Here is a 21,183-nt window from a genome sequence, read left to right as displayed (position 1 = left end):
CCGCGACATGATGTCAGCACACATTTGTACCTCGTATCTCGGAGCTCCCTCATTATTGCTTGTATCTATGATAGACCCCTTTGTGATACCCCAGGTCACGACACGACAAAAATGCCTCCGCAAAACAACCGCAAGAGGATTCTCGAGGATCTCCGTTCCTCAATCGACAATGGCCGTGTCATTGTTGGTGCAGGTGCCGGAATCGGTCTCTCGGCCAAGTTCATCGAACAAGGCGGCGGAGATCTGATCATCATATACAACAGTGGTCGCTTTCGGATGGCGGGAAGAGGGTCGCTGGCAGGCCTCATGCCGTATGGAAATGCCAATGAAGTTGTTCTTGAAATGGCAAGCATTCGCACGTCTACATTAATGTTGAGGATATTTCCAAGCTAATAAGCAAGTAGGCAAACGAGGTACTTCCGATCGTCAAAAAGACGCCTGTTCTTGCTGGTGTCTGTGCAACCGATCCCTTCCGCAATATGGACTACTTCCTCAAACAGCTTAAAGATCTCGGATTTGCGGGAATCCAGAATTTTCCCACCGTTGGGCTGATCGATGGCCAATTCAGGCAGAATCTCGAAGAGACGGGAATGGGGTATGATGCTGAAGTCGAACTTGTGCGAAAGGCTAAAGAGATGGATCTGCTGACTACGCCTTATGTTTTCAATGTTGAAGAATCTAGAAAGATGGCTTATGCTGGCGCGGATATTATCGTTGCGCATATGGGATTGACGACATCGGGGTCCATTGGCGCTACGAGTGGTAAGACACTAGATGAGAGTGTGGAATTGGTGCAGGCGATCAGAGATGAAGCGGTCAAGATCAAGTCGGACATAATTATTCTGTGTCATGGTGGTCCAATTGCTGCACCGGATGATGCCGAGTACGTACTTTCGAGAACGAAGGGTGTGCATGGTTTCTATGGTGCAAGTTCCATGGAGAGACTGCCAGTTGAAGAGGCCATAACAAACATTACGAAGACGTTCAAAAGCTTGAAGCCAAGTTCTTGACGAGGGAGATCTCAAATGTGGACATGGCCACAGATTCAAAGTGCGTAAAGAATGTGTTCAGAGAATCAATAGCTTGTAATTTAATGCTCTCGAAGCAGCTACTGAATCTTATCATACCGTGGCTCCAGTTAACTGTATGGAATAGCTCAATCCTCTATTCAGGTCCGCCGGAATCTTGAACGGATCATACAATACCAATGGTGGCGTGTTCGCAATGACAAACATTACCTCCTCTCCACTCGCGACACTCACATTCGCCTTGCCATTGACGACATCCGTATATCTAACCTTCCCATCCTGCCCCTTGACCACCAAAGTCGCAGTATACGCGCCACCACTACCAGTAACACTCACATCAACATTCCCACCCGTAACCTTCAGCGGAACAATATTCGCCCCCATATAACGGGGTGCCCGCGCGCTCTTGACAGTATACTTCCCATTCCCATTCGAGTCCACATTTGCATAATTCAATGAATTGCGCTGTGCATTGAACATCGACTGCGCCTTCGCATGTCCGATATCGACAAATGCCATATGCGCCCAATACCTGCCAACCACCTTTTGCACTGTGACTCCACTAAGAAGCCTCTCTAGCGAATGCAAAGGCGTCTCGTCGCTATTGAGCCTGTACTTCCTGATCATGTTCAAAAGCGTTGCGTCTCCAAGCCCAGAGTAAGAATCAGGGTTACTTTGGAGATAGGATAGGAAAGGCCATGATTGGTAGTAGTTTCCTGAGCCGGATGTCCCGTCCACGAGGACTTGAAAGGAGTCGCCGATGACCTTTTTCAGCTCGATGAGGGAGTCACCGTCGGGGAGGTTGTAAGCACGTTTCGCGGAGGCGCACGTTGGAGTAGCGATGTAGAGGTCGGCAATGAAGTTTGCAATTGGTTCCCACCATGCTCCTGTCCTGTGTAGGCATTAGTCGCGTTGAGCCAAATTAAGACTAGGAAATTCGGGATATCCGAACTGACCTTGTCTGATCGATCCAGTTCTTCTCTGAATAGTGCATTGCATGTCCGAATTCGTGTACAATGACACCGGGGGTAGTCATGTATTGCCCAACAATCTTGAGATACGCAAGACCAGCACTGGCATCTGTCCACGTCTGTGCCGCTGCTCCAGGCATAGCGTTTGCGTCTACTTTGTAGAGGTTTGTCTTGTAGTATGGGCCGTCATTACTACTCATTGAGTTTGTAGTTAGTGAGTTGGCGACGTGCTATCCGGCCAGATCTGCAACGACTCACGACCCTTTATAAGACAGACCGGGCGTCCGCCATCCAAGCTGCTCTACAAAGCAAACGTGCGCCGCCTCCATGATCTTAAGTGTCGTATCAGCTGTTGAAGAGTCCACCCCGTACACTCGGAAGTGTGCACTGTCTTTGTACGTCCCCGATCCAGAGCCTATCGAGGGGTTCGCTGTGTAGACTGCGGGAGGTGCTGCTGCAACTGGTGCAGGATGCGCAAGTACTTGTTGAAGGAAGACATTATCCAAGATCAAAAGCGATAGCAGTCCAATGAAGTTCAACATGATGGGTGGACAGCAACGGCAAAGTCATGTAGAATGTAGGCACGTACATGTTACATGTTACATATAAAAGCACGAATGGTGTAATGTGGGGCGGAGAATTATACACGGATAATTATTGTCGATTTTCTGTACCCCGGATTAATTATATAAATTGAGGTAGGTTGGAGCTGGCACAGAAGAGCACGAGATATCTCCTTCTGGGGTCAGAGTATATGATGGCCAGATGCGATTGGCTGAGGGCATACATTAGAGATACTAGGATCTAGGGTTGAGGCACAACTGGATATTCTGATATTGAACAAACCAGGATAGCACTAATTTGCCTCGAGGTAGACCGCGGATAATGTACGGCTCTGGCCACGAAGCTGTTCTGTAGTAGGCTCGAGACCGTGGAGAGAACAGATTTTGGTGTTCACCACTATCAATCTGCCTCCGATTCCGATGTGTCGACCGGTCTATCTTCTTCTTGCCCCTGGAACACTACCTGTACTCCAACTTCCTGTAGTCGATCTCTCACAGTTTGCACCCTGGCTGTGTTTCGTCGGAATTCTTGGATCGTCGTTCCTGCTTGTTCTAGTGCCCGCAAGAAGTCTTCTTGTGTATTATTCTCATTCGTCAGATCAATGCGACTGCCCAGGTCTACTCGTTGGAAGTAGTCACGCAGCTGTTCCATCTCAGTGAGTAGCTGAGCTTGGTTACGTTGCCGATCTGCTGTCAAATTGTAGGAAGTGATGTTATCGTCCGGGGGAAGAGGGTCTGAGACAGATGTGTATTTGTGTTTGAATCGCACGTCTAGAAGGCTAAGTAGATCGCGATCATCGGATAGGATGACATGACGAGCTAGGTTAGTCTCATCGATTTGACTCAGCCAATATGGATTGGCTCCCGCATCCAACGGTTCCTCGAATGAATACGCAACCTCTACCAAGAGAGATGTGGCAGCCGTCGTGTTCCAGAGATCCTTCACCTTTGGCACGTACAGTTGGCACAGTAGTTCTTGATAATCGTTGTTTGGCTCCTTGCCCCAGATCGTCTTGGGAATTGGGTTGATTTCTAGCTCTCTGCACAACCGGGATGCTATCCACGGATATTCTTTGATGGCTAGACGCAGCGAGGAACGTGCTTTTTGTGGATTTTGTAGTCCGTCGTGCGCAAGGGCGACAGAGAAAGCGAGATTAGGTGGAATTTTCCACTCTCGTTGTAGATGATCTGAATCAACCAGATCCACCAGAGCTTGCAGGTCTCGACCCCGTAAAGCCAGCTGGTCGACAACTAAACGGAGGCAGTAAGGGTCATCCTCAGGAGACAAGCTTAACAGAAGTTTGGACCATTCAAATGCGGTGCGCCAGGTTGCTCGAACGCCCAAAGTGCTAATATATCTCCAGCCTGCGAGCCAGAATTCGCGGTTCTCTGGTCGACGAAAGTCCAAGCGCGCCTTGCCTTGCGACAAATTTGTTGAGAATGTTGAATGCACTGCTCTGCCCATTGAAAACAATGCTCGTTCCAACAAATCACCTGCGGTTGCGTTGTCTCTTTGTTGCTTCGCAATCTCAGACACTTGGAGAAGAGTAGAAATGTGGTAAGGGTTGAAGTGAAGATGTCGCACCATCCGGTCAGGGTCCATGGAGGCTACACATGATTCAAATTCTTTCTGTACCGACTGATAGGTGGTATTATGGACAAATCGGTACTCGACCGAGCCGTCGTTACGTCTCTCGACGACCTCCATTGCCAACCCTCCAGAAGTAGCCCGCGGCCATTCTTCCTTGCCTTGAATGAAAATGTTTCGGCGAAGACCCAAGGATGCGAGGTTTCTGCCCCCGGTATTTCTACCTGCAGCAGCAGCTGTGGCGGCAGCGATTCCGTGTTGCTGTCCACGCCCGCGTTGTCTTGCAGCTTGATCGTCGTCGTTGGTCTGTACAGCTGCACGGCCAAACAGTTTCCGCATTTCATTTGAGGCATTCAAGTATTGTGTGTCAACAGCTAAGGTGGAATAAAGTTGTTGCATCTCTTCACTGATGGTAGATGATGCGAAGTCACCTTCCTTTCCTGAGTTCTGGGTTGATAATTTTAGGGCTAGCAGAGCGCGATCAATTTCGTCCATTCCGTCGATAGATGCAGAGGAAGCATGAGCTTTATGCGATTCCTTCTCTTTCGCCTTCCCCTTCCCCTTCTTTTTCTTTTTCTTGCTCTTTTTGGACGATTTTGCTACGGCTGCAACAGGTTTCACGTCCTCAGAATCTCCAGCTCTTGAGTTTGTTTCGCTCTGGTCGTTGTCTTCATCATCTTCTTCATCTTCGTTCGCATCCCCCAGCATGGCAAACAAACTGGCCTTTGCCTGTGACGGTGGTGGGGCATCCTCTTCTGACTCATCTTCCTCTTCCTCCTCCTCTTTACGGAGCAGTTCGAGCTGCTGTTTTTCCTCTAATTCCTTCTGAGCCCGCCGCAGTGCCCGAGAAGACATGTTTGGAAGCGGGAATGTTGTTGTCGATATTTGATGTTAGGTGCAATGTACTGTGTACGGCGTAGACAGCATCAGTTTATTTAGCAATTTCCAAGACAGATTTGGACTCTTTCGTCATTCGGACATTAGCGTGAACTGTTCGGTTAGAACTTAGAAGTGCACGGACCAACTATATCGACCCCAACACCCATCACCACTCTGTGTATCCTCACGATTCACTGTTACTGATAACCGTCCGATCTGCCCTGAACCGAGCTGGTTCCCCGCAGCCTACAAGTCTGCCTCTCCATCCCTCAAGCTACATCGCCTGCCTGGAGGCCACTTGCAAATGCGTCGGGCCGCCCTCCAACTTTTTCGTCCTGCCCGTCGCCCATGCCTGCGTAAACTCACTCGAAGTCGAACCTCTGCCTTCTGCCTCAGCACGCATGGCCTAGCGTACAGGACGGTTTCCAGTCGCTCACGAGCATCGGTAGCCACTGTGCTCAAATCGTCCATGCAGCTTCGATCATTCACGGGAGCTTTGGTAGCTGCTGCTGTAGCGTCAGGTGCTTTTTACGCCTACAGAGGGAACGCAACATCAGGTGTTGCTTCACCATTCGTAGATCAGACCAGGGAAGCAAGTACCAAGGCGGAGCCAACACGACGAGCGCTTGTAGTTGGACAAGGCTCTCTCTATACTGGAACTATCACGGGTGACGGTCCTCTATCTAAGGAAACAGACGATTACGGCAGGAAGGTTTTGGAAATGTTGACACCAGAGCAAGCGACACAGAAGTTACGCAAGAACGAAGAGTCATGGCTAGTTGGACGGGGACAGGGTGTAGTACGCTACGATGTTGTGCAGATTCCTAGCAACGACCCCATCGAGGATGATCATGCCGAGAAAATCATTGAAGTACCTCAGAACATTGCAGCCACAGAGAATGGTGCAGCTGCCAGCGACTGGATGTTTTGGGGAGTTTTCGATGGTCACAGGTAATTTTCCACGCATCCTCTGCTGTCTTTACTTGTATTAACGAAACGCAGCGGCTGGGTGACATCCGCAAAGCTTCGACAGACTTTGATTTCTTTCGTCGCGCGCGAGCTCAATACTACCTACAAATCTGCCACCGAGGACTCCTCCCTTCGCCTACCTACCCCCGAGTCTATTGACAAGGCTATTAAAACTGGCTTCCTTCGCCTTGACAATGAAATTGTACACGAGTCGGTTGCGAAGGTGAAGAAGGCTCAATCCAAGCTCGCCGCTGCCGAGCTGCTTGCGCCAGCGCTCTCTGGATCTTGCGCTTTGCTTTCGTTCTACGACAGTAGATCGAAGCTTCTCAGAGTTGCTTGCACAGGTGATTCTAGAGCTGTGCTTGGCCGTCGTGGATCGAATGGCAAATGGACAGCAACACCACTCTCAGAGGATTTAACTGGTGGTACACCAAGCGAAGAAGCCCGATTGCGAAGAGAACACCCAGGGGAGCCTAATGTTGTTAGAAACGGACGTATCCTCGGTGGACTCGAGCCTAGTCGTGCATTCGGCGATGCCTACTACAAGTGGTCGCTCAAAACTAACGAGGAGTTGAAGAAGTCTTACTTTGCTCGGTCTCCTTCCTCGCTGCTCAAGACTCCCCCCTATGTCACTGCTGAACCGGTGGTCACTACCACCAAAATGGAGCCTGAGAAGGGCGACTTCGTCGTCATGGCTACAGATGGGTTGTGGGAGATGTTGACTAACGAGGAAGTCGTAGGGCTCGTTGGTCAATGGCTCGATGCCCAGGGTGGAGCCAATGGACAAAACGCGCAATCCCAGTCTTGGCTCAAGAGCTGGTTTTCCTCACAGAAAACCTTACCTGTGGAACAGAAAGGAGGCAGTGGTGATACTTCCGGCCAGCGTGCTCCCATTCGCCAACAACAATGGGGCACAAAGACCTCTCTGAATGAGCGTTTTGTTACAGAAGATAAAAACGCTGCTACCCACCTTGTCAGGAACGCTCTGGGTGGAAACGATCAAGATCAGCTCTCGGCTCTGCTGACCCTCCCCAGTCCATTCTCTCGGCGCTACAGGTTTGTACTCCATAGTAATCCTCTTCAGTATATCAAAACTAATATTGAGTACAGAGATGACTTGACTGTGGAAGTCATTTTCTTCGGCGACAGCCCTAACACTGGCAACGTAACTCTTAACAAGGAAGCTAGTGCATCCGTCCCCGAAGTCAAGTCCAAGCTATGAAGAGTAGATACATACCCTGCCTTTCTGATCAGCATCGCATCGTTTCCAGCATGGCGTTTCGGGCTAGGCACCTGAGGAGGTTTCCGGAACCTTGGGATAAAGACGCCTTTTGAGCATGGCGTTATCTTCAATCTGATTGTTCAGGCGAATTACATTGTAGGGCCACCCCATTCTATGATGAGCGGTCTGAGTGGAAGTGAAACAAGAACATTACGATGCTTCGGTGCCCATGTGACAGCCACATTAATGTTATCACCTGCCGCTTACAGGCCACCCACCCAGGGCTGACCTGAACTTCGATAAGCCAGGTCACATTGATTCTGATGACTAGGAGTCTACTGATGAGTTGTTATGAGCATTCGAATGATTAGACCCGAAAGGCTATGATAAGGACTGAATTAGTGTTTGTGTATTACTCATGAACTATCCAATGTTGCTATCTTACCACTGAATGAAAGAAACGATGTCCTTGAGCATGTCTTCCGAGTACCAATGACCCAAACCCTTATATTCGTGGAAGGTCACATCCAAGTCCATCTCCTGAAGACACCGAGCTGCCAATCGCCCCAATTGGAAAGGTACTTTTTCATCCTCCACTCCATGCCCCAAAAAGAAGGGGGTCTTTCTGATAGACGACGATCCGATATTGACGTCCTTTTCGTTGATTTTCAACTCCAACTCCTCCCTCAACCACTCAACACCCCTTTCAAAACCACTTTTATCTTCCTCGCCTTCGTTCTTCTCACCTCTATCAAATAAGCCATCACCATCTTCCTCATCCTCGCCCGCACTCATGGCTCCGTTGACCCCTTCCCGAAGAGGCAACCAACCACAGAACCCCACAATCGCACCCAACGCTTCCCCTTCCCATAACAACGCCGACAACAACGCAGTCGCACACCCCTGGCTTAATCCCATAAGCACGATGTTTCTCGCTCCTACCTCCCGCACCGCCTCGCTGATCAGTCCATGGATGTACGTCACCGATTCTTTCAACCCAACCAATTGTATATGTGATTTGTGTTCTGGCGCATATTCATCTAGGGGGTACTGATCAAACCATTGATGTGTAAGGGAGCGATTGTATGCCACAGCGCGGCGGAGAGACGCCGTTGGGAAAACGAATTGCGCTGTGGGGAAATGGTCGTAGAATTGCCTTGCAGCCTCCTCTTCCCCTTGTGCCGTTATTCGTGGCGAGACGAGGTGGTCGAGGAGAGGTTTTGCGAAGATGTCGGCGGTTGAGCCCCGGCCGTGCAGGATTATCAAGATTGTCCTGGGGGTTGTACCCGATTTGGGGGGAATCTTTAGCGGGGTGGGATAGTGTTGTGGTTTTGGCATGGCTGATTGTTGGTTCTTTCTTTCGTTGAAGTAAAACTGAGCATTCGATATTTAAGTGGCTTTTGTTTGATACAAACTTGGGGTTTCCGTGCTGAGGCGCAAAAGTATTGATGTTCTACAATCGATGAGTCAAACATTAGGCAACAAGGCCCATTTAGGAGGTGGAAATAATTGCATATGCGGCGCAGAAAATGAAAGTACATGAAAAGCAAAAACGTCCTTGGTATATTTGTCGACACGCTCCTGATTTAGATATCGATTATCCCGTAAGCAAAATAATGCCTATTAGCGATGTGAAAGCGTCCTATGCCCTTTGCAAAGAATTTAGATGTATTCCTAGTTATGTTAGAGTTTCTACGGTCCATAAAAATCGATCCTGTGAGCAATGTCATCTTGTAGTATATTTCCAGATCGAATCTACTTGGAGACTATGTGAAAATAGCTGTCTACCAGTAGTTCTGGGCGTATTGAGTCCAAAGTTCAATCTGATTACAACGGACAATTATCTGATTGTATGCTACCAATGACATGGTGGCAATATCCAACAAAGAGGGTACACGTAAGAAACGCCTGCGAGACCTGTTTCGTTAGCTTCGGATGCAATCATATCCGGAGTGCGCGTTCAAACTTCAATGGTCTAATATGTCTAATGTTGCGTAATCGATGATAAAAGTGAATCTAGAGTGACGACAGCAATGACTATATAGATATCGACTATCAAGGCATGTTGAATGAAATTCAGCATAGTGAAAAGATTATACAAACATCGGTACCTCGTATGTTTTCGCCCTCTCAAGAGATATGCGTGAGCACTAAATTCGTTCCAGAAAACATGTGTCGCAAAAGCAAAGAGTATCCTGAAAAGTCACTTTTTGGACATCTTTGGTCTCTCCGAAACCAATCTCACAAAGCAACAATCCCTCCTCCCCGAGTTTATGCAGTCGAAGAAGAGTCGACGTCGGATTCCTCAGTCGCCTCTCCTGCACCAGGTATCTTCCCCAAAGTTTTCCAATGGCAGTGCTGACCATACAAGTAGCACCTGAGCCAAGCTCCAGATGCGCAACGAGCGCGGTGAATGCAATTGATTCCAGCTCACTTAGTCTCAGTGCAGAAGAGGACAACGCTCACGCTACACAAGAAGTGGTTGAGCAATGGTTGGAATCCAGGCGACAGAGGTCCGTGTGTTGATAACGAACCACTGCCCTTATCCTAATTATGAATTTCATGTGAAGTATGGCTACATTGGACGACTATTGTGGAACTACTTTCGAAGGCCCCGCTAGGAATGGTGGCAATTATACAGGAAAGCGCACGGCGTCCCTTACTGAATTTTCGTCTACTGGTACTGGTCATCGTAGTCAATTGCTTTAATGCGCTATCTTATTGGAGGATATGGTTATCAACCGATGGGTGACACAAAGTTTGTTGTATTTAGTCAGAGGTTCTAGAGTGTACAACGCGGCTCTTCCCCGCATTCTACCGTAGAAGCAACATGTGCGTCACCTCTGAGCTCTTTGAGGCACTAGTCATAAGTGGACTTCCATGTGTTAGAAATGGTCGCTAGCGACGCCATGGGGGTGGACGCGTCAGCTTGAAGTGGTAAATGAACTAGATTAAGCATTGGTGTTGGAGCTTAAATCCGAATTACCACCAACCTCCAAACTTTACCCCAAACTTCACGTCCTCGCAAACGGTCATGTTCATTGAGGAATGCAGAATTCAACGCTATCATGGCTAGAAGTAGTTCAGATCTAGAACTAATGCCCTTTGACGACACGGAGAGTTTGGAAGGTAGCAGTCCGAAAGGCAGAAAGAAATCTTGGATACCAAAACGGCGCGCAAGAGCAATAAGACGCCATAGAAAAGTTGAAGAAGATGTTTTACCGTCTAGTTGGCGACAGCGACTTTGCTCGAGACGAGCTACCCGGTATGCGATTCGATCCTTCTGGATACTGGCGGCGTGCATCTTGACTTCGCTCCTCACTTTGTAGGTAAACCATTCCACCCCTCATGAAACACAATACTGAACCTGATAGATCCATCACAAATCCCGCTCGGTTGTCGAGCTTCGACATGGCGTTTTCGGCTTTCGTTCATCCAGATGGGGTACCTCTGGATGTCGACTCCGTTCATTATCCTGAGACTTTTCTGCGCTCAGTGATGCCAATTCCATGTCAATCACACAATGATGAGCAACGTCATACACCTCTACATGCTGCACTCGGTACTGGCTGTGTTAGCATAGAGGCTGACATCTGGGCAAGTGATGACCCGGATTCCAACGACATTTTCGTAGGCCATACAACAGGCGACCTTGATCCCAACAAATCATTGAAACGAATGTATATTGATCCACTTGTCCGACTGCTGGAGATCCGCAACGGACCTCATGCAAAACAACCACAAGCAAACGGCGTCTTCAGCCTCGCTCCATCCACATCTCTGACACTAGTCCTAGACTTCAAGTCCACTTCTGCCGAACTATGGGAAGCCCTTGAGGTGAATTTAGACCCACTAGCATCTCGAGACTGGCTCACTTTCTGGGATGCTTCGGCTCAAGCGCGCGTCCAAAGGCCCATCACCATTGCCGTTACCGGCACAGACGACTTTGATACCATCCTACGAGGCAAGTTGAAAACCACTGCCACATCTTCGCCAACCGTAAAAGGACTCAACGATACATTCGATCCCCTGTCTATAGACCGATACATCTTCTTCGACGCTCCGCTGCACGATCTCATCCAACCAGGAGACCCAGACTCGAGCGAAGCGCCCTTTACCCCCTCTGATCCTTCCAACCCTGATCGTTCCCTATCTTACAAATACAATCCCTCAAACTCACACCTAGCTTCGACCTCGCTTTATAAAGCTATTGGCCCCATTTCACCTTCCTTGCTCACGTCGGCTTCCGATCCAGATCACTTCCAGCGACGAATCCTGAGGCAGCAGATCCGCGCCGCGAGAGATAGAGGTTTGGTAAGCAGGTACTGGGGACTGCCGCGGTGGCCGAGGGGCTTGAGAGATGGAGTTTGGGAGGTGCTAGAAAGGGAGGGTGTGGGGTTGTTGAATGTTGATGATCTGAGGGGAGTGAGAAAGGGCGAATGGGGTGGGGGGCTATGGGGACGATGGTGGGGAAAGGAGAAGCACAAGAATTGGGGATGGCCGGGCGTTGAAGAGAAGAGACGATGACGAGAGAGGAATTGAGCTGTTGAGGACGGAGACGTTATATCAAGGACAGGAAATTTCAACCTCAGATAGCTACTATAAAAGCTCTAAATAATAAATTCGCATTACGTCCATTCCTTAAACTTTAATAAAAAGAATATGTTGATGTCGAAACTGTTAACCTGGTATAACTAATGATAAAAATAAAGTTAAGAATTATAGAACTTTGTAAGAATTCTTTAAAAATGCAAGACAGAAGAATGACCGTAATTGTTCTACATTTGATCCCGTTATGTGAAAATTCGACCATTTCCGTCCCTGGCTTCCACGAAGGCTTTTTCGAGCACAATACGTCACACCTAGACGCTTTGATCATCATGGACTTCATCGACGGCAAGTCTACATGTGGTGAGTTAACAGAAGAGACCGACTCCGACCCAAAGAGCTTCAAATCCGACTTCGTTATGAAGTCTCTATTGGCAAATCGCCGAGTTTTATCTATAATTATGCTAGAGAAGATTTTCTTGTATTATCAAGCGATTGACAGGACACGGCAGAAATAATGCTGAGCAATAGTTCATTGATCCCCAAGACATAGGCCCATGGCTATTACGTGCATTAGAGAAACCAGCCGGCCAACAACCCGACAGGATTAGCAGAAAGATTGTTGTTATAATTGACTGGGAATGGGGAAACAGTTACATAGTAAGGATGCCAGCTGCAATCCTGAGCAGTTCGATCAATAACATCACCTGCTCAATCTTTACCTAGATGGGATAGGAAAAGTAGAACTAAAGACGCAGAAGAATACGGAAGACAGCCTGTCCTACTTCATGCGTCGATCGATGTCAGACGGAAGGCTTTAGTTCCATGTATTTATCGAGTCATGCTACTCCCCTCCTTGGCAAGTCCTTCGAAAACTGATCCTAGATGTAGATACGCGTGACGGCTTCCCTGAATCGTACCTGCGGGCTTTGGTTGCTAAGAAGCTTGAAGGTGTAGCTACCACACACTAAATGCAGGCCAAGAGAGGGACTGAGAACAAGCGGAAGGAGCAAGAGTTCTAGAGTCTTAGCAGAGGACCTCGACAACATTCCCGCTTCGATTAGAGGGGTATTATCAGATATGTACTGACCCAAGCTAAAGGCAAATGGAGTTAGGTACCGGTTTCATTGAGTTGAATGAAGAATCCAGACGTGATCCAAGAATATGCTATTATAAACACCCACCAAGAGGACAATGTCGGAGGAGTTCTGGAAAGAAGAGTGTAAGAGCAGGTACTACACTACAACTTGCTAGATAGTAGTGTAATTGTGTAGATCTCAGGATACTGGCAACTTTAGCATGTAGACGGTTGAAACGCCTCCCCTAGATGGAAGGAGACAAGAGATCTCGCAATATTGTCGACCGACAACGTGTGGCTGAGATCAAGTGGTGACTTGCATTTGCAGTCACGCCGACGGCGTCAACTATGGCGACAACGGCGCCGGATAGAGGCATCATGCCGGGCAGATCCAGCGGCATTGTTTCAGGCGGCGGCTACTACAAGTACGCTCGCGCAATGCTCAGAGGGGAATGGCATGCTTGACTTAGTCCTCCGTGGACCGGGCCATGGCATCTCGGAGCTTTATCATTGAGTACGGGGATCGACAGGTCCGGACGCCATCTTCCTCGTATAGTTTGGTGTCCACCTTTAGGGCAGTGAATTATATTATATGCACGACTAAGCTACGGAAATGTGGAAGGAGACAAGAATTCGGATGGGTTGTCTCAAGTTTCGCGCAGGGATGAGGCAATCTTTCCCTGAATGCAGTCTCGATATAGTCTGCGTTTTGGTTGCGCGCAAGATGTATCGATACTTCCATCATCATATCTCATTGATCGAAAATGAATGTTGCTCCGATAACAACAGGCTCGGGCCAAGCCTGGCAGAAGGGTTGCTCCACTGCTGCACCGTTGCGCATACATACCAGCAATGGATGTTTACCAAAGAGTAAATCCGTCAGATCCATAATCCTAATGATTCAGATAATTGATTACAGGGTCAGTGAGGCGACCACTCAGATTGTTTCTCATAGAGTTCGCGCGCAGTCTTGAGGTCAATCGGGTTAGCAAGTGTAATAGCCACCACGTTTGGTAAAACAACCTGCCTATTGCAGCCTAGATACCTCTATGGAGTCATTGATCGACATTTACGATGCCAAGCACCAGTATGATACCATTGTGTCGACTACTACCAACACAGTAATGTAATCCGTTTACTTTTGATTTTAACAATTATGTACATGCGTCGACAAGAAACAACATTTCAATTCTGGACAACTGATTATTGCGAAATTGCTCTTTGCCGCCTAATGCGAAGGTCAATTTTGTTTAGAATCAGATAGGGGAACTTGGCATAGAAAGAGGAAACTAAGCTTTTCGCTTCCGGTGGACGGACGGACGATTTCCTTCCTTGAATTTATTGCCCGACGCTTACTGACATTATCACAATGGAAGCGCCCTGCCTTATTATCAAACCCCACACTATAATGGTCGGCGCCGAGGGACGAAATCGGTGGCGAGGGATCGTTAAGCTTATGGTAGAAGCCGTCCGAGATCCACGTTGTTCTCATGAATCAAACAGACATCTTTATGAATCATAGATCGTTTAGAGTACAAAAATCTCAAATATACATGGCCAAACAGGTCTGGAAGAGCTATTACCTGATATCGCATGGAATTGATGTAAGGATGGCGATATCTCTACTATGTCGCGTAGAACTCTCAACATGCTCTGATTGACCCCTGTATCACTTCGTAGCCCTGGCAGGCGGAATCTTCTTGGCCATGCATCCACACCGGGCATATCCTATTGTTTAGCACTCCATTTAGGGCAGGTGTTGGGTGAATGCTTTACTCTGTTAGTGAATTGCCATACTGCCAGCGGCAAGACACTTTACAATGCGGAGAAACGGCCATTTTGTTGCTTCGGGGTGTTCACGATAGCAGTGGGAAAATCCGGTTATCCATCTGGACCTTCTAGTTCGAGGTAGCGAGGACCTCAAGGTGCATTTGCATAGTCTGAATGGCATCATTCTCCATTTATATGGTGATAGGAGGTGCGCAGCACTTCGGTACTCTGGAAGAAGTATATATACTCCCTCTGTCACCTATGATTCTAGCATCACTCAAGCGGTTCCAATCTTTCTCTCTTGACTCCATTCGTTCCAGGCAGTCTCAATTGTCAAAATGATTCACGCTCGTCGCATTGCACTCTTCCTTGGAGCGTTGCTCCCCGCCGTTCTTGCTGCTCCTACGCCAAAGAGCAACGACATCATCCCCGGGAAGTACATCATTACTCTCAAGCCAGGAGCCGATGCCGATGCCGTAGAGACCCACTTGAACTGGGTCACCGATGTCCACAAGCGCAGCTTGACCAAGCGTAACACTGCTGGTATCGAGCAGACTTATGGCATCAGCGACTGGAAGGCGTACGCTGGAGAGTTCGATGATGCTACCATCGCTGAGATCGAGGCCAACCCTGATGTGAGCTTAACAGCCTCAGCAATTAGCTTTGAAATTGAGTGTTAACAAAAGAGTTCTTAGGTTGCTCTCGTTGAGCCCGATACTGTCTCATGGCTCCCATTCACTGTCGATAAGGACACAAAGGAAACCAAGCTCGAGGATCGTGCCTTGACCACCCAGACCGGAGCTACCTGGGGTCTTGGTGCCATTTCCCACAGGTCTGGCTCCTCCAGCAGCTACATCTACGACACCACTGCTGGTGAGGGTACATATGCCTACGTTGTTGACAGTGGTGTTCTCACCACCCACAACCAGTTTGGCGGCCGTGCCACTCTTGGTTACAACGCTGTTGGCGGAGCTCACACTGACACTCTCGGTCACGGAACTCATGTTGCTGGTACCATTGGTGGAAGCACTTACGGTGTTGCTAAGAAGGTGCGTGGAAACATCCAAGATGTGAACGACATTACCGTCAAGAACTATGCTAACGATCATTAACAGACCAACTTGATCTCCGTCAAGGTCTTCGCTGGTCGCGAGGGTACTACCTCCACCATCCTGGCTGGCTTCAACTGGGCTGTCAACGACATTGTCTCCAAGAGCCGAACTACCAAATCAGTGATCAACCTCAGTCTCGGTGGTCCCGCTTCCACCACATGGACAAACGCCATTGCCGCCAGTTACTCTCAGGGTGTTCTCTCTGTTGTTGCCGCCGGAAACGGTGACACCAACGGCAACCCTCTTCCCGTCTCTTCTCAGTCTCCAGCAAACGCGCCCAACGCCCTCACCATCGCTGCTGCTGATTCCAGCTTCCGCCCCGCCACCTTCACCAACTATGGTATGTACATTCAATCAATGTGATATTGATAGTAAGCGATTCTAACGTACAAAAACAGGCGCTGGCGTTGATCTCTTCGGCCCAGGTGTTGGCGTCCTCTCCTCTTACATTGGTAGCAACACCGCCACTGCCAGCCTCAGCGGCACTTCCATGGCCACCCCTCACCTTGTCGGCCTTGCGGTCTACCTCCAGGCTCTCGAGAACCCCGGCTCTGCCGCCGCTCTTACCAGCCGTATCAAGTCTTTGGCCGTTTCTGGTCGCATCACTGGTACCCTCAGCGGTAGCCCTAACCTCTTTGCCTACAACGGCAACGGTGCTTAGATGACTTTCCGAGACCTATAAATAGTGGAAACGGTGATCAATGATTATTGGGAATTCGAAAAGATATGTAGCTCAGGGGACAATTGACATAGCAATATCAAAATGTTGGATTATATGCTAGTGTTTGCGGTGTATTCGCGTTTTCAATCATTGTTGCCCAAGGCTTACATTGCTAACAGAGCGTGAAGAACAATTCGTTTGTATTCCTTTTGGATTCCCGTAAGTGATGCACAGCCTGACACGTGCCCAGTTGGCTGCATACTTACATCAGTACCTTGTAGGCGAATAGGAGATTAGCGATCCAATGCCCTAGAGAAGCAGTTCCTTGATTCTGTGCCATTACTCGATACGACCACAATGTATGTCTCTCTCCTTTAGGAATTCATCTATGATAACTCAGGCTAAAATAGATTGTTGATTTCCTACCTGATGCTTATCCTTTATTTCGCTGCTAGAATGACAACGGACTTCACATGGTGACATTCTTCGAAGAGGATGACCACATCCCGAACAACACTAGTCAAGTCCATCAGTTATCAAGATTGGAAGCATCACTTTTGACTTCGACATTTTAAGGCGCCCAATCGTTGCGTGACATTCGCCACGGTTACGCCTGCCACAGCCTCTATCTCTGCCCCCAAGGCTTAAATTGCCTTACCAGCAAAGGACAGGGCTGAGTCTCCGCCTGTCTGCTGGGCACAACCCCGCATCTTCCCGGTCGTCATATTGGGGCCTCGAATGTTTCCCTCCCATCTTAACAACATCTCGAGGGGATTAAAATGAGTTGTCTGATTTGCATTTTCATGATTTCAAAGCATTTGTACTCCAACTTGAATCGTTGAAAGGGTGAAAGCTGAGCGAATGGATCACATCTGCAGGCGTATCCTTTCCCCGCATCCTGTCGCCTTGTAGCACCGAAGGCACCCTGGAGACATTGTTCGTGAGACGCCACCACAATGGAGGTTGTTGGTTTGTGCGCCAGCATAATAACGATACTCGAAGTTTCGGCAGGCGGCATCAAGGTAGCACAAACCTTCAAAGGAGCCAGAGAAGACTTACAAGCACTAGAAACAGAGATCGAAAACATCCAGAATCTCGTGAAATATGTGCAAGATCTTCCATTGAAAGTTGTGAGCCATAAAGCAATAGTACCCGCACTGGAACAATGTAAGAAGGCAGGGGAAGCAACTCGCTATTTGAAAGAGTACGAGCTTACAACACCGGATGCTAATCTGAGACGGTTCGCATGGGTTCGCAAACAACCTCAAGTTCAGAGGGTGAGAAACCAGATGAAGGAAGCGAGGGACAATCTCACCGCTGCTATTTCGATCGCGATATCGTATGTTGTAGTACCCCGTCTACTAGACGAGAAGCGCTGATAAAGTGTAGATCATCTACGAGTCAAATTGAGGCAGAAATACTATTCCTTCGACAAGATGTTACCTTACTACACGGAAATCATTCCAGCCTGTCGTCGAATGTGGCACAACTGAGCTTAGACTTGAAGGATAACGGCAGCCAACTCATTGCAGGCACACAGGCCGCGGAGACAAGATGGAAGCGCCTCGAATCACAGACTCAAAGAAATGAACGCATGTTCTCAGCTGCGCTTGATTGGCTCTCTCAACTCCCGCTCCTCTTAATCAGCGGTCCGAACAACACTGGTCCCAGGAAACTCATATTGAACCCCTCTCAAGTTACTGCCCAATCTTCGGATTGGCAAACCATGCTTATGGATTATTCCAACAAGGAGGATGATGATGACGACGACGAGTTCTTTGATTGTGTTTCCGTAATGTCTGCAGTGGAAAAAGCGCTTACGCCTACTGTGAGTGGATTAGAGTCATCTTCGAGGTTTTATCCAGAGCAGTACACGATCAATACAGCAACGCTCCAGAGGATTCACGTGATAGCAATGGTACCTCAGCGAGAGACTGCCTTAGGCCGGATCGACTCATTCTACTTCTGGTACAACGAAGGGCCGCGGAAATGGCGAAGAATTATCGCGAATGTCCATGTGAGTCGTGATTCGCGACATTTCGCGGCCACGGTTGTTGCTAGTCCGGACGATTTCTTCAAGAACCTCGATTTGTTACCAGCGCCTTTGCAATTTGCGTTCACCAAGCTGCTCGACAATACTACATTGAAACATGCGGTTACTCGGCTGGACCTCAGCCTCGAGGATCGGCCGTCCGAACAGAATATGTGTGACATTCGCCCGCAAGGGGGTGAAGTTCAGCCCCTGGAGCCGGAGGCAACAAAGTATTTAGACATGTGCTCAGACATCGGCACTCCCATATATACCGAAGATGATGTCGTCACGTATAGCTCGGCAACTTCAACTCTGTATGTCGTTTCTCTCGGTACCAAACTTTGCATTGAGCGAAGGCTACCTTTTGATAGCAATGCTATGGCAATTTTCTGGCAGAATCTTAAGCTATTGCATTGCATGGCAGAGTCCACTGCCGTCATATCATTGGTTGGTGTTGTGGTCCATGAGAACCGTAGTCAACCTCGTGGGTTTTTGTACGAATATCTGAGATACCAGTCAATAGGCACTTATCTGGAAGATGCTGACCTTGATGGCGAAACAATACCATGGGCTCGCCGAGAAAAGTGGGCGAGACAGATCGTCCAAAGTATCGCCGATTGTCACGCCAGAGGATTTACGATCGGAGACACAGGTTGTCTGCGGGTTTTTGGACTAGATCCATACGACGATGCAAAACTGGTCCGCATTTTTGGACTGACTCCTTCTCAACATACGTGCGACTCTATACCGCCAGAATTACGGTCCAACAGCCAAAGCAAAGTGCCATACAAGACAGCCGAATGGACCACCCGGTGCGATCTCTTCCGTCTTGGACAGTGTTTGTGGATGCTTGCTCAGCGAAAAGTGAAAGTTTGCAGCCAGCTTTGCCCATCGCTTACTTGTTCCTGCGACTCATGCTGCACTCTGCCTAGCGACAATAGTGACGCTACAATGGGTCAAAGTCTACAGGACGCACCTTCCTACTACAAGCACTTAATAAGGGTCAGCTTATCATCTAATCCAAACGAACGACTTCCAGCCTCGACTCTCCTGAATCTTTTCCCGCCAGTTCATTCACCCTTCGGAGCGATGACCAAGCAGTCAACACCCGCGCCTGCCAAAGTCTGGCCAGCATTCTCAAATCCCTCGTTCTGGTGCGACATTTGCGACATGAAAGTCAGCGGCGACCTGTATCATTGCGGGATCTGCAACGACGGGAACTATGACATCTGCGCTCCCTGCATCAGCGATGGGCTTCATTGCAAAGACACTGAACACCCGTTGGTCAGACGAGCCGTCTCGAATGGCGTTCTTGTCAGTCTTTCTGATTACGAACTGCAAGTGCGGGACAAGAGCAGCAATGCCATCGTTGAGCCTGTTCTTATGCAGATGAAATGATGTCATTTACGTTTTACGTTGTTTAATATTTGTTATTCTCTTCATACCTGTATCATGTTCTCGTATCCCGGCGACGATCTTCGATTTTCTTTCTACTATGTGTAACGATCATTATATCTTGTTCTAATCGTATTCCTTTTTTAGTATGAGTATTGCGCAGGGGAAATCACCCCATTCCTTGGGCCGCCTACACAATATATTGACTTTCCGTATTACGTTGGCGATCTTCATCTTTCTCTATCACCTCGCGTTGTACACGACTTCGTATTTCGGGGAAGTGTATCCAGAGAAGCCGGGTAAAATGGGCGGCCGCAACGCAAAAATTTTAAAGCCCGGATTTTGCTTCCAGGAAAGCGAGAAAAGCGAGACGAAAATCTATGAATTACGGATTGGTTTTCTTTGTAAGAATGGGAAATTATATAAATTGAGTGTTATCTGGACCTTTTTCGGCCATGCCTGTATGATACCAAACACTTCAATTCCATTGACCTCAGTTTCATTCGCCTCTACCCCCAATTCTCTTTTTTGAAGGCTTCAAGAACCAAAACACAATACACGAATACATATACATAACATCCATCCCAAGCAAGGAAAAAACCAAACCGAATTCCAACAATGAAATTTCCAACCCTCACTATCGTCACCATCGCCCTCTTCGTCACCAATACCCTAGCATCACCCCTCGCTAATCCGGATCCACGACCCCAATTGGAGTTCGGGACCTGCCGCGGTGGCGATCGAGACGGAAAGCAGTGCTATCGATGGGGCGGAGCGGCAGCGTGCCCCGGTGGGGGATTTTGCAGTTTGGGTTGATATCATGGGAAACGTTTGTGTGGTGCAGGATATGCCTTGGAGAGACAAGAAATGAGATGGATGCGGGCGAAATTCGTATTTAGAAGGGTTTTGATGTGCACATTTCCAAGGGGATCGTAGAAGCTTACGACAATGTATTGGAATGCGATACCATTTGTAGCGTCAACTTTTGAGTACCTGATATATGCTTATAATGCTACCTTGACTCGATGTGAAAGTCGTGAAAACCGAGTCAGATTTATTAAACTGACCTAGGTGGTAGCATAGATGATATGAATGTAGAATTATGTTTAAAAGGTACGGAGTACTCTATACAGAGAGAGTGTGTGTGTACTGTTACTATGCAGACGTCTAGTTAAGGGACGGACAAGGGACGGGCACTAAAACGCCGACCCACGCTTTACCAGATCATGGACTTGCACATGCATTGCACCCTTCCCACGACGCATAGAGACATCGTCATACATGCCACCACACGAATATGCCACTTTACTGTCCATTTTTATTTCTCCTATCTACCCCGTATCTTCTGAGCTAATGGGCTGCGAGGA

The 21,183-nt window shown here is 48.3% G+C and overlaps 8 protein-coding genes across 8 annotated transcripts; 5 read left to right on the top strand and 3 right to left on the bottom strand.

The window, feature by feature from the left end:
• Window positions 1–37: 37 nt before the first annotated feature.
• Window positions 38–1,216, top strand: BU24DRAFT_362099 (uncharacterized protein). Its single transcript, XM_033524171.1, has 2 exons — window positions 38–345; window positions 405–1,216. The coding sequence occupies exons 1-2, from the start codon at window positions 112–114 to the stop codon at window positions 1,008–1,010; spliced, it is 840 nt and encodes a 279-aa protein (XP_033389814.1). The 5' UTR covers window positions 38–111; the 3' UTR covers window positions 1,011–1,216.
• On the bottom strand, window positions 1,066–2,580 carry BU24DRAFT_21282 (uncharacterized protein). Its single transcript, XM_033521959.1, has 2 exons — window positions 1,985–2,580; window positions 1,066–1,920 (listed from the first exon to the last, which is right to left on the bottom strand). Exons 1-2 carry the CDS (start codon window positions 2,197–2,199, stop codon window positions 1,122–1,124), a joined length of 1,014 nt encoding a protein of 337 aa, XP_033389813.1. The 5' UTR covers window positions 2,200–2,580; the 3' UTR covers window positions 1,066–1,121.
• On the bottom strand, window positions 2,581–5,098 carry BU24DRAFT_21281 (DUF654-domain-containing protein). Its single transcript, XM_033521958.1, has one exon. The coding sequence runs from the start codon at window positions 5,003–5,005 to the stop codon at window positions 2,963–2,965; it is 2,043 nt and encodes a 680-aa protein (XP_033389812.1). The 5' UTR covers window positions 5,006–5,098; the 3' UTR covers window positions 2,581–2,962.
• A 103-nt stretch (window positions 5,099–5,201) lies between these two features.
• On the top strand, window positions 5,202–7,705 carry BU24DRAFT_362091 (phophatase 2C family protein-like protein). Its single transcript, XM_033524170.1, has 3 exons — window positions 5,202–5,980; window positions 6,032–7,054; window positions 7,109–7,705. Exons 1-3 carry the CDS (start codon window positions 5,334–5,336, stop codon window positions 7,218–7,220), a joined length of 1,782 nt encoding a protein of 593 aa, XP_033389811.1. The 5' UTR covers window positions 5,202–5,333; the 3' UTR covers window positions 7,221–7,705.
• Window positions 7,662–8,558, bottom strand: BU24DRAFT_446479 (phospholipase/carboxylesterase family protein-like protein; the record flags this gene model as incomplete). Its single annotated transcript, XM_033530773.1, has 1 exon — window positions 7,662–8,558. One exon carries the CDS (start codon window positions 8,556–8,558, stop codon window positions 7,662–7,664), a length of 897 nt encoding a protein of 298 aa, XP_033389810.1.
• Window positions 8,559–10,209: 1,651 nt separating this feature from the next.
• BU24DRAFT_487883 (uncharacterized protein) lies at window positions 10,210–11,747 on the top strand (the record flags this gene model as incomplete). The annotated part of the gene is made up of 2 exons (XM_033533503.1): window positions 10,210–10,545; window positions 10,595–11,747. The coding sequence occupies exons 1-2, from the start codon at window positions 10,289–10,291 to the stop codon at window positions 11,745–11,747; spliced, it is 1,410 nt and encodes a 469-aa protein (XP_033389809.1). The 5' UTR covers window positions 10,210–10,288.
• A 3,207-nt stretch (window positions 11,748–14,954) lies between these two features.
• BU24DRAFT_438540 (subtilisin-like protein) lies at window positions 14,955–16,552 on the top strand (the record flags this gene model as incomplete). The annotated part of the gene is made up of 4 exons (XM_033530261.1): window positions 14,955–15,251; window positions 15,312–15,665; window positions 15,732–16,068; window positions 16,127–16,552. 4 exons carry the CDS (start codon window positions 14,955–14,957, stop codon window positions 16,387–16,389), a joined length of 1,251 nt encoding a protein of 416 aa, XP_033389808.1. The 3' UTR covers window positions 16,390–16,552.
• A 1,226-nt stretch (window positions 16,553–17,778) lies between these two features.
• Window positions 17,779–20,271, top strand: BU24DRAFT_21229 (uncharacterized protein). Its single transcript, XM_033521949.1, has one exon. The coding sequence runs from the start codon at window positions 17,984–17,986 to the stop codon at window positions 19,817–19,819; it is 1,836 nt and encodes a 611-aa protein (XP_033389807.1). The 5' UTR covers window positions 17,779–17,983; the 3' UTR covers window positions 19,820–20,271.
• The last annotated feature ends 912 nt before the right edge of the window (window positions 20,272–21,183 follow it).

Source organism: Aaosphaeria arxii (assembly GCF_010015735.1).
Source record: "Aaosphaeria arxii CBS 175.79 unplaced genomic scaffold BU24scaffold_1, whole genome shotgun sequence".
In the NCBI taxonomy this organism is placed as follows: domain Eukaryota; kingdom Fungi; phylum Ascomycota; class Dothideomycetes; order Pleosporales; genus Aaosphaeria; species Aaosphaeria arxii.
This window is presented reverse-complemented; position numbering and strand designations above follow the sequence as displayed.

Excerpts from the sequence above, each read along its gene's own strand:
- BU24DRAFT_362099 (XM_033524171.1), top strand. The coding sequence starts at position 112 with ATGCCTCCGCAAAACAACCGCAAGAGGATTCTCGAGGATCTCCGTTCC. Across the intron at positions 346-404 it reads ATGAAGTTGTTCTTGAAATG|GCAAACGAGGTACTTCCGAT; the intron begins GCAAGCATTCGC and ends ATAAGCAAGTAG.
- BU24DRAFT_21281 (XM_033521958.1), bottom strand. The coding sequence starts at position 5,005 with ATGTCTTCTCGGGCACTGCGGCGGGCTCAGAAGGAATTAGAGGAAAAA.
- BU24DRAFT_21229 (XM_033521949.1), top strand. The coding sequence starts at position 17,984 with ATGTTCTCAGCTGCGCTTGATTGGCTCTCTCAACTCCCGCTCCTCTTA.
- BU24DRAFT_362091 (XM_033524170.1), top strand. The coding sequence starts at position 5,334 with ATGCGTCGGGCCGCCCTCCAACTTTTTCGTCCTGCCCGTCGCCCATGC. Across the intron at positions 5,981-6,031 it reads GGAGTTTTCGATGGTCACAG|CGGCTGGGTGACATCCGCAA; the intron begins GTAATTTTCCAC and ends AACGAAACGCAG. Across the intron at positions 7,055-7,108 it reads CCATTCTCTCGGCGCTACAG|AGATGACTTGACTGTGGAAG; the intron begins GTTTGTACTCCA and ends TATTGAGTACAG.
- BU24DRAFT_21282 (XM_033521959.1), bottom strand. The coding sequence starts at position 2,199 with ATGAGTAGTAATGACGGCCCATACTACAAGACAAACCTCTACAAAGTA. Across the intron at positions 1,921-1,984 it reads AACTGGATCGATCAGACAAG|GACAGGAGCATGGTGGGAAC; the intron begins GTCAGTTCGGAT and ends ATGCCTACACAG.